Source organism: Scomber japonicus, chromosome 5, assembly GCF_027409825.1.
Source record: "Scomber japonicus isolate fScoJap1 chromosome 5, fScoJap1.pri, whole genome shotgun sequence".
NCBI classification, from domain to species: Eukaryota; Metazoa; Chordata; class Actinopteri; order Scombriformes; family Scombridae; genus Scomber; species Scomber japonicus.
The window spans coordinates 2,647,548-2,658,609 of NC_070582.1; the positions used below are offsets into that span (position 1 = coordinate 2,647,548).

Genomic DNA, 11,062 nt, shown 5'->3' on the forward strand with positions numbered 1-11,062 from the left:
GAAGGAAGGAAGGGAGGAAAGAAGGAAGGAAGGAAGAAAGGAAGGAAGGGAGGAAGGAAGGAGGGAGGGAGAAAATGTAAAAATATAGGACCAGAATGGAAGGAAGGAAGGAAGGAAGGAAGGAAGAAAGGAAGGAAGGAAGGAAGGAAGGAGGGAGGGAAGAAGGAAGGAAGGAAGGAAGGAGGGAGGGAGGGAGAAAATGTAAAAAAAAAATAGGACCAGAATCTTAATTTTTCATTTATTTGACATTTCCCAGTGTTGCATTCAGGTGCAATTATAAGAATGGGAAAAAAAACAGCTTCAATGATCTTTCAGCTGAATGTTAATTTTAATGTTGAAATAAACTTGAAATAAACTTAAACTTTGTAACTTTAAATCACACACATGCATTTACAAATCATTACAAATGACATTTTAACATTTAAAAAAAAGAAATACATATACATCACCTGGCAGGTTCTAACCTAGACTTCCTAATCTTCTTCCTGACCTTTGACCCCCACCACAGACAGTTCAGTCTCTCGCTGGCCTTCATCGTGACGGCGGCTGCTGCTGCTCTTCTTCATCTTTTTCATCGTCTCTAAAAATAACTTTCCAAAAGCTTTTAAGCTCAGCGTTCCTTCTTCAAGTCACAATGAAATGAAATTTAGACTTTTATTTTATTTTATTATTTATTTTTCAACCTCTTAATTCTTCACGTCGAGCTGAAACACACGCTGGAGGAGGGGTTTGGTCTTTAGTTCTTGTGTGATTGAGATCAAGTGTTTAAACCCTCCTGTTGTCCTCGAGTCAAGGAAGGAAGGGAGGGAGGGAAGGATAGAAGGAAGGAAAGGAGGGAGGGAAGGATAGAAGGAAGGAAAGGAGGTAGAAGGTAGGAAAGAAGGGAGGAAAGAAGGATGTAAGGGAGGAAGAAGAAAGGAAAGGAGGGAGGAAGGAACGAAGAAGGAAAGGAGGGAGGAAGGAAGGGAGGAAGAAGAAGGAAGGAAAGGAGGGAGGAAGGAAGGATAAGTGGAGGGAGGAAGAAGGAAGGAAAGGTGGGAGGAAGGAAGGATGGGTGGGAGGAAAGAAGGATGTAAGGGAGGAAGAAGGAAGGAAAGGAGGGAGGGAGGAAGGATGGAAGAAGGAAGAAAGGAGGGAGGAGGGAGGGATGAAGAAGGAAGGAAAGGAGGGAAGGAGGGAGGAAAGAAGGAAGGGAGGAAGGTAGGGGAGGAAAGAAAGAGAGAAGGATGGATGGATTTTCTCCATTGATCAATCAGTAGTAATTAATTTTCTGCCGTCTATATCTGACTAACACCTTATTGCTTTAAAGCAGTCTTACTTTTGGGAAGGAAGGAAGGAAGGAAGGAGGGAGGGAGGGAGGAAGGTAGGTAGGAAGGAAGGAAGGAAGGAAGGAGGGAGGGAGGGAGGAGGTAGGTAGGAGGGAGGGAGGGAGGAAGGAAGGTAGGTAGGTAGGTAGGAGGGAGGGAGGGAGGAAAGAAGGAAGGAAGGTAGGAGTGAGGGAGGGAGGAAGAAAGGTAGGAGGAAGGAAGGTAGGTAGGAGGGAAGGAGGAAAGAAGGAAGGAAGGAGGGAGGAAGGAAGGAAGGAAGGAAGGTAGGAGGGAGGAAGGAAGGTAGGAGGAGGGAGGAAGGAAGGTAGGAGGGAGGAAGGAAGGTAGGAGGGAGGGAGGAAGGAAGGAAGGTAGGAAGGTAGGAGGAAAGAAGGAAGGAAGGAAGGAAGAAAGACTAAATGTATATTTTAACCAACCTGAATTAGAGTGATTGATGAGATCAGATTGTGACACCTTATTGCTTTAATATCTTTTAATCTTTTAATCTTAATCTTTAATCTTTAATCTTTTAAATTGGTTCGTTTCATTGTGACTTTAAGAAACGTCATTCACACACGACATCATCTATAATCCGTCTATAATCCATCTACATACACGTCCGTTATCTACTGAGAGGTCTCACCCTGAGGCAAGTAGCACCATGTTGAATAGAAGTGGAGATCAAGGAAGGGAGGAAGGGAGGAAGGACAGATGGAAGGAAGGAAGGAAAAGAAGACAGGGAGGAGGAAAGGTAGGGTTAGGGTTAGGAAGGAAGGAAAGAAGAGAAGGAGGTCAGACAGAAGGAATGAAAGAAGAGAAGGAAGAGAATACAGGAATGACAGATGGAAGGAAGAGAAGAGAAGACAAGAAGGAAGGAAGGAAGGGAGGAAAGAAAAGAAGGAGGAGAAGGGAAGGAAAGATGGAAGGAAGAAAGGAAGGAAGAACAGATGGAAGAAAGAGAAGAGAAGGAGGCGAAGGAAGAGATACTGGAAGGAAGAGAAGACAGGAAGGACAGATGGATGGAAGAGAAGAGAAGACAAGAAGGAAGGAAGGAAGGAAGGAAGGGGCAGATGGAAGGAAGGAAGGAAAAGAAGACAGGGAGGAGGAAAGGTAGGAAGGTCAGACAGGAGGAAGGAAGGAAGGAAAGAACAGAAGGAGGAGAAGGAAAAGAATACAGGAAGAATACAGGAAGGAAGACGAAAGAGATACCCTCTACCCCGGGAAGAAGGGCAGATGGAAGGAAAGAAAAGAGGAAGAAGGAAACTGGGCCATCTCTGACCTCTCGGGCCATGTTTGACCCCCCCCACCCGACCTTAGAGTACATTCACTGTCAACGTGTGATGGAAAAGAAGAAAGGGATGAGGAAGGTAGGAAGGTCAGACAGAAGGAAGGAAGGAAGGAAGGAAGGAAGGAAAGAAGAGAAGGAGGAGAAGGAAAAGAATACAGGAAGGAAAGATGGATGGAATAAAGGGAGGAAGGTCAGATGGAATGAGGGAAGGGAAGAAGGAGGGAAGGGAAGAAGGACAGATGGAAGGAAAGAAAAGAAGACAGGGAGGAGGAAAGGTAGGAAGGTCAGACAGAAGGAAGGAAGGAAGGAAGGAAGGAAAGAAGAGAAGGAGGAGAAGGAAAAGAATACGGGAAGGAAAGATGGATGTCAACGTGTGATGGAAAAGAAGAAATGAGAGAATGAGAGCTCTGAGGATTACTTAAAACATAAACGCTTTAATTTGATGAGACGTCTCAATGACTTTAAGACAAATGTACTTCCTTTCTTTCTTCCTTTCTTTCTTTCTTTCTTTCTTTCTTTCTTTCTTTCTTTCTTTCTTTCCTGCTGATTCACAGATTACATTTAAACATCCAGACACAACCACTCACACATTTTCCACATTTGTTAAACACAGACACTAAGACTCCAGACCTGTACATTGGATGGTTTTTATATTTATAGCTATTATTATTATTTTATATCTGCACCTGTACATTAAACATATATCGTTACATTTTTCTTCTTTCGGCATATCACATTTAAATATGTAATAATATACAGTGGTGGAAAAAAGTTTACGGACACCCTTAAAACCCTCCTGTTGTGTTCGAGTCAAGGAAATAAGGAAAGGAGGGAGGGAGGGAGAGAGGGAGGGAGGGAGGCAGGAAGGAAGAAAGGAAAGAAGTAAGTAAAGAAGGAAGGTAGGAGGGTGGGAGGAAGGAAAGAAGTAAGTAAAGAAGGAAGGTAGGAGGGTGGGAGGAAATAAGGTAGGAGGGTGGGAGGAAGGAAGGAAAGAAGGACAGAGGAGAGAAGGAAGGGAGGAAGGAAGGACGGAGGAAGGAAAGAAGGTAGGAAGGAGGGAGGAAGAAAGGAGGGGGAAAGGAGGAAGGAAAGGAAATAAGGAAGGAAGGAAGGACGGAGGAAAGAAGTAAGTAAAGAAGGAAGGTAGGAGGGTGGGAGGAAATAAGGTAGGAGGGTGGGAGGAAGGAAGGAAAGAAGGACAGAGGAGAGAAGGAAGGGAGGAAGGAAAGAAGGTAGGAAGGAAGGAGGGAGGAAGGAAGGAAGGAAGAAAGGAGGGGGAAAGGAGGGAGGGAGGAAAGAAGGGAAGGAAGGAAGGAGGGAAGGAAGGAAGAGTCAAAACAGATGGGTCAATTTGACCCGGGAGCACAACAGGAGGGTTAAAAGTTTACACAATCTCAAACACAAACAAATACACATGATATGGTTTTTGTTTTATTGTTTACAAGAAAAACTAACAAAACTAAATTCTTGACAGTTTCAGTATGTCAAGAAAGATGGAAGGAAGAGAAGAGAAGACACAAAGGAAGGAAGGAAGGAAGGAAGGAAAGGAGGGAAGAAGGAAGGAAAGGAGGTAGGGAGGGAAGAAGGAAGGAAAGGGAGGAAGGAAGGAAGGAAGGAAGGAAGGAAGGAAGGAAGGAAGAAAAGGAGGGAAGAAGGAAGGAAAGGAAGGAGGGAGGAAGGTAGGAAGGAAAGGAGGGAAGAAGGAAGGGAAGGAAGGAGGGAAGAAGGGAAGGAAGGAAGGAAAGAAGAAAGAAAGAAAGGACAGATGAAGGAAGGAAGAAAGAAAGGAAGGAGGGAACATTTACTCTAACAGCTGAACTTAGATCTGAGGAACGAAGGAACGAAGGAAGGAAGGAAGGAAGGAAGAAAGGAAGGAAGGAAGGAAGGAAGGAAGGACAGAGGAAGGACCCGGGAGGACAACAGGAAGGTTAAAGAGTCTGTATCTCCTGTACTAAAAGAAATTACACTTGAAGACCTAAGAGTGATTCTTAATGCAATATTTCACAAATGCATCATGGCGGGGGGGGGGGGGGGGGGGGGGGGTGTCCAAAAACTTTTCTCCACCACTGTACTTTAACTAGGATTGAAACCCCTCGCCGTTCTGTTAAAGTCTTTTGGTTCCTCGTCTTTACCTTTGCGCCCAATCAGCCCCATTTCAAACACCGTTGAAATCTTCGTGACGGGCCTCGACGCCGCCTCTCGGAGCTTTTTGGCGTCAAACCTCGGACTAAAAAGCAACACGGGCAACCGGTGCGCGAACGAGGGTATCTCTTTCGTCTCTTCTTCGTCGTCTTCTTCTTGTTGTTTTTTCTCTTCTTTTGTCTCCTCCTTCTCGGTTTTGCTTAGCTCGATCTGGTGCATGATGTTCTCTTTAGTGGAGAACATCTGGAAGAGGACGGCATCCCACATCTTCGTTGCTTTGGGAGCGTCTTCGGTTTGGTTCTCGTCCTGAGCGCCGGCTGTCTTGTCAGGCTTTTTAGCGGTGGCCGTGTCGTCAGCCAGCTTCTCCGTGCTCTGGTCCTTCCCAGTCGCCTCTTGCTGAACGCCCAACACTGGAAACTTGGGCTCCTCCTGCTCCACCACCATGTGCTTCTTGAGTCGGGACCAACCACTAGCTTTCAGTCCCTTTGGCTTTTTTATGACTTTAAGAAGAGGCTCGGCTTCTGGGAGGCCCGTGTCGCCTTCCTTTTTCGCAGGTGCAGGTTTAACTGCTGGAGATGTTTCTGCTTTATCTTTTCCTTTGTCTTCACTTCCTGTTGGTTTAGCAGGAACCTTCACCGGCAGAGCTGGCACCGGCTTTGAGCCTTCACTTATAGTCTTGGTGGGAACTTTCGGTTTCGCTGGTTCTTTTGTCTCGGTTGTCCCAGCCGGGGCTTTGCCTAAAAGTCTTCTTACTGCCCTCAGAGGATCCTGGTTGTCAGCTTTGGGCGGAGGTTGTTTGGGTTCAGGAGTTTTTTCCTTTGGCTTGACAACTTCTTTAACTGTTGTTTCCACCTTCTCAATTTTCTTCTCCATCACTGGAGTCTTCACCACTGCTGTTGGAGGTTTAGCCTTTGGTGTTTCTTGAATCACACTATGTTCTTGTTTTGCTGCAACCTGACTGGATACCGTGATTGTCTCTTGTGTTAACGTTGTTCCTGGGGAGTCAGATGCTTGTGTAACAACTATAACAGGGATTGAAGGGGTGGCAGAAACATTCTCATGTCTCACATCTTTGGGGGTTTCTTTGACTGTAGACACCTCGGCTGTTGGTTGTGCCTTCACAGATGGTTCTTGGCTGGGTGTTTTAATCTCTGCTGATTCCTCTTTTGTAGATTTAACCTCCTCTTGAGTTGCTGTTATAGAACTTGCGATACCGAATGCTGGAGAGAAAGTTTTGATTCCACCATGAGCAGCATATTCAGCTGGTGTCAATCCACGATAGCCAGACTTTGACTTGTGAGCCACTTGGGTTGGGGTTTTAGGTCTCTGAAAGGCTACAGGTGATACACCAGAAGGTGGTATTCCATATGTAGGTGTCTTTGGTCTTTTATAACCAGGTAATGTGGCCATAAGTCGTGATGCCTCATATGTTGGAGTCTTAGGCCTCTGATAGCCATAAGAAATCACTGCTGGTGCTGTTGGCTCAGATGTAGGAGTTTTGGCTCTTTGTGGGCCAGCTGGAGCAGTTTGAGGCTTTTCTCCTAGTAGATCAGGCTCCGATTTTGACTTTTTAATACTTTGTTGGATTGGTTTAGCTGCATGTGTCATGTCTGAATGAATGTCCCCATTCAGTATTGTTCCAGTAGGCGCAGGCTTAGTAGGCGCAGGCTCAGTAGTCTTCGTAATTTGGGAAGCAGATGAACTGCTCGTAGCAGAAACTGTTTTGGCAGTTCCTGATTTTTCTGGCTCCGCTCTGATGGTTGACACTGCAAACAAGAGAGGATTGGGTCTTGAGATTTCAAAGACAGGGGTTGGAGCCCTGGTAACATGGTATGCAGGGGTTTTAGGCCGCCCCGCTAAAGTTCTTGATACTTGTAACTCAAAAGTTGGTGTTTTAGTTCTTTCAGATGTTGGCGTACCTGTTTTGATTTCTGTGGGAGTCGCCTTTTTGAGTTCTGCTGTTGGAGTTGCTCTTTTAAGTTCTGCTGTCGGAGTTACTCTTTTAAGTTCTGCTGTCGGAGTTGCTCTTTTAAGTTCTGCTGTCGGAGCTGCTCTTTTAAGTTCTGCTGTCGGAGTTGCTCTTTTAAGTTCTGCTGTCGGAGCTGCTCTTTTAAGTTCTGCTGTCGGTGTTGCTCTTTTAAGTTCTGCTGTTGGAGTTGCTCTTTTAAGTTCTGCTGTTGGAGTTGCTCTTTTAAGTTCTGCTGTCGGTGTTGCTCTTTTAAGTTCTGCTGTCGGAGTTGCTCTTTTTATTTCCGATGTTGGAGTTGCTCTTTTGAGGTCTGCTGTTGGTGTTGCTCTTTTAAGTTCTGCTGTCGGAGTTGCTCTTTTAAGTTCTGCTGTCGGAGTTGCTCTTTTAAGTTCTGCTGTTGGTGTTGCTCTTTTTATTTCCGATGTTGGAGTTGCTCTTTCGAGTTCAGATGTTGGAGTGGCAGGAGTTATGATTGTATTAATTTCTGCTGTTGGAGTAGTGCCTCTTTTCATTTCTAAAGTTGGTGTTTTTCTCTGGGTATCTGTGCCCAACAAAGGCGGCTGAGAGGTCTGTGTTATACCTCTTCCAACCTCTGATGCTGGAGTAAAGTCATGTTTGGGTTCTGTTAGTGTTATACTTTGAGGTACTGTACTGCCAATAGCAGTTAATCCAGCGGTGTCATATACTGGCGGGGTCCTGGATGTCTCATAGTACGATGTACTTGCAGTGTACATTCTAATTTTAGGGACATCGAACATCGGTCTGGGTGATCTTGAGGGTTCAGTTGCTTTGAATGTTGGACGAGGACTTTTGGATCTGACAAATGGGGTCAACACAATGAGAGGTCTAATCAAAGCTTGACCTCCCATTGTTGGATAAGGACTTGTGGGTTTTGGCTGTGTGGTTACTACTGTAACAGGTCTGAGACCTGCATGAGTTTCAGTAAATGTGCTAAAAGCTGGCATTGTCACTTCAGCCGCTGGTGCTGTTGCCTCAGATACAGAGAAAGCTTGCTGAGATACTTTGGGTGCTGCCTGCTGCACAACTTGCCCCGGAGCTGGTGAGACTCCAGAGGGGTGTGTCGATGCAGCATACGAACCAGCTGTTGTGACATGCTGGGAGTAAGGGTACGACGGGGTTCCCACCGTCTGAGGTGAAAACCTTGCTCCTCTACCATAAGTTGCACGCCCTGGGTAAGGGGACGCCACATGTTGATACAGTGGCCTGACGCTGAACCGGGGAGGCTGGACTCTATAGAAGCTGGACGGTGTCTCTGGAGTCCTGGGTGGCGTGGAGTGGTCACTGTGCTCGAGGTCAGGGCTTGCTTCATTCACAGGCGAGAGGCTGGAGCGGAAAGGTCCGGTGTTCTGCGAAGCCTGAGCGGAAGCCTTTTTCTTAGCGGTTCTCTTGAGGAGCTTCTGAAGCCGAAGGTTGTCCTTTCCAGGCTTGGGCAGCAGGGGAGGCGGGTACTGCTGGGAAAGCAGGCCTGGCTGGGTAACAGCACCGTAAACGAGAGCCATGAGCACTTCAGCCTCCTGCAGAGAAAAAAAGCAAAAAGTGTCAGAAAAAGGAAGTTTACATTGAGTCATGATGAAACCATTTGTCAAGTATAAAGTTCAGGCTGAATTTCTGACCAAACAAGACTAAGGAGGCTAAGATTTCAACAGCTGTCTTTTTTTTTTTTTACATTTTTAAAATGCTGACGTCTTTGTGAGGCTCTCTTACATTGTATAACAGTCCACTAGTCAGTCAAGTAGACTGTCTTTTTGTGGGTGGACAGTTGCATATCTATTTAGATTTTTAATTTTGATTAACACCAAACATGTGATGAAATGGACACTTTACTACCAAGACATCTGTGAACCTTTCGGAGCGATATCATCTCGAAGTTGACAAAAATAAATGCATCATCACAAAATCATCAAAAACGTAAAAATCAGCGGAGTTTAGCTCAGTGGGAGGTGCGCCCGCCACGTGTTGAGGCTGTAGTCCTCGCTGCAGGCGACCCCGGTTCGAATCCCGCACCGAGCGGTCCTATCCTGCGTGTCATTGCCCCCCATCCTCTCTGCCTCCTGTTTCCTGTCTATCTCTACTAACCTGTACATTAAAGACAAAAAAGCCCAAAAAAGTATACTGTAAAAATCCTGCTTCCTCTTTTTCCCTTATGAAAACTATTCTTAACTGATAGTCTGTTGGTTTACAGGAAAGAAATATACAGTCCCTCCAGGATTTCGCTGGATTTTTTTGTGATTGTTGCCTAAAATGCCTGATTTTGCGGCAGCATGTAAAAAAAATTGCGGTAAATGTTGCGATGTTTTAAACACTTTTGTTGCAATTAAATTGCGGGAGACACACACGCCATCTCTGATCTCATTGCACATTCAACTTGATATTTTGAAGACACACCGTTTCACACCGTTTTTAACATTTTATTTGACAATATTGATCTCTCTCACAGACACACAGATACAGACACACAGAGTTAGTTGAGTTTACCGTCGCGGCAGACGGTATTTTTTGCCGACCTCACTCTTCCAATTTGCGGAAAAGTTGCGGTAAAGTTGCGGTGATTGGACAAAATTGCAAGGCCCGCACATAATCGCGTGGATTGGTTGAATTTGCGTTAATTGTTGCGATCGCGACATCGTGAATTCCTGGAGGGACTGAATATATACAGTGGTGGAAAAAAGTTTTTGGACACCCCCATGATGCATTTGTGAAATATTGCATTAAGAATCACTCTTAATTCTTCAAGTGTAATTTCTTTTAGTACAGTCAGTCAGTCAGTCACAGCCAAAATACTAAACAAATCATAAAATGGATTATCAAAAGGTCTGTTTCAAAGCGTAAACTGAAGAATTTAGGAGAATTAAAAGCAGTAATTGAAGAAGAATGGTACAAGATTACCCCTCAACAGTGTGAAAGGCTCGTGGGGAACATGCCAGCCAGGATTAGAGCTCTACTGCGTGCTAATGGCAGGGCTACTAAATATTCATTTGATGATGTGATGGTTTATTTATTTTTTGTTCAGTTTTGAACACATTATCTGTTATTTGTTGATTTTGATACCGACAATGTTGAGAACTGACATATTGAAGCTGTCAAGAATTTAGTTTTGTTAGTTTTTCTTGTAAACAATAAACAAAAACAATATCATGTGTATTTGTTTGTGTCTGTCTAATGCAGTCACACCTTTTTGAAACACAAAAAAGATATTTCCACAAACATTTCATGATCATATTTGAGATTGTGTAAACTTTTAAGGGTGTCCGAAAACTTTTTTCCACCACTGTATTAGGCCTAAAACCAACAGAAAATGCATCACATTGGGAAAGTACATTATTAAGTTCATTGGACCTTTTAAAAAGTCACAGATGCAAGTTGATGAAACATTTAGGACCTCTATTAGTTCACCCTGAAACCTAAACCTTTCCAAAATAAAGGAAGTTAACTAAACAGTAATTATAATAATGCATGTTTAACTTTTTATTTTTTCTCTCTTTCTCTCTCCAGGTTTCTGTCATGGTGACTACTGAGGTGTGTCATCTCTTCAGGTGGTTTCCATCCTGATCTCACAAAACATCCACTGGCTATAAAGACATCCGAGAGAAGAAGCTCTAACAATTACAATATTTCATTCATATCCAACAAATCATTTTCTCTGACTTTCTCAACTGGACACTCAACAAGTCAACCAGTCAACCAACAGCTCAAGTCTTGATCATTTAACGTTTGTATTTGTGCAGTTTCCTGTTTGTTTTTTTGTGTTTTCTATTTCAGATATTACCGTATTTTCCGCACTATAAGGCGCACTGGATTATAAGGCGGCGCACCTTCAACGAATGGCCTATTTTATAATTTTTTTAATATATAGGGCGCACCGCATTATAAGGCGCACAGAATAGAAGCTATTAGCTATTAACATCACAAAGCGGAGCAGTAGATTTTCTCTGAACTAGCTCATTGATGATTTTTTGCAGATTTTTCAAAATGAAACGTTGGTTAATACCGAACAAAGAAAAGACAGAGAGGCCAGCGGAGAGGGCAGAGAAGCCAGAGGAGAGGGTAGAGAAGACAGAGGAGAGGGTAGAGAAGACAGAGGAGAGGGTAGAGAAGACAGAGGAGAGGGTAGAGAAGCCAGAGGAGAGGGTAGAGAAGCCAGAGGAGAGGGTAGAGAAGACAGAGGAGAGGGTAGAGAAGACAGAGGAGAGGGTAGAGAAGACAGAGGAGAGGGTAGAGAAGACAGAGGAGAGGGTAGAGAAGCCAGAGGAGAGGGTAGAGAAGCCAGCGGAGAGGGCAGAGAAGCCGGAGGAGAGGGCAGAGAAGCCAGAGGAGAGGGTAGAGAAGCCGGCGGAG

General features: G+C 44.5%; 2 protein-coding genes across 2 annotated transcripts in view; one reads left to right on the top strand and one right to left on the bottom strand.

Annotated features, from left to right (window-relative positions):
• The window catches only part of lsp1a (lymphocyte specific protein 1 a), a 26,269-nt gene extending 15,793 nt beyond the window's left edge, over positions 1–10,476 (top strand). Inside the window, exon 8 of the mRNA XM_053319611.1 lies at positions 10,220–10,476. Coding sequence (XP_053175586.1) covers positions 10,220–10,242 — 23 coding nt within the window. The 3' untranslated portion in view covers positions 10,243–10,476. The remainder of the gene's footprint in view (positions 1–10,219) is intronic.
• prr33 (proline rich 33) lies at positions 4,650–6,220 on the bottom strand. Its single transcript, XM_053319599.1, has one exon. It carries the CDS (start codon positions 6,145–6,147, stop codon positions 4,669–4,671), a length of 1,479 nt encoding a protein of 492 aa, XP_053175574.1. The 5' UTR covers positions 6,148–6,220; the 3' UTR covers positions 4,650–4,668.
• Positions 10,477–11,062: the final 586 nt, after the last annotated feature.

Excerpts from the sequence above, each read along its gene's own strand:
- prr33 (XM_053319599.1), bottom strand. The coding sequence starts at position 6,147 with ATGGCCACATTACCTGGTTATAAAAGACCAAAGACACCTACATATGGA.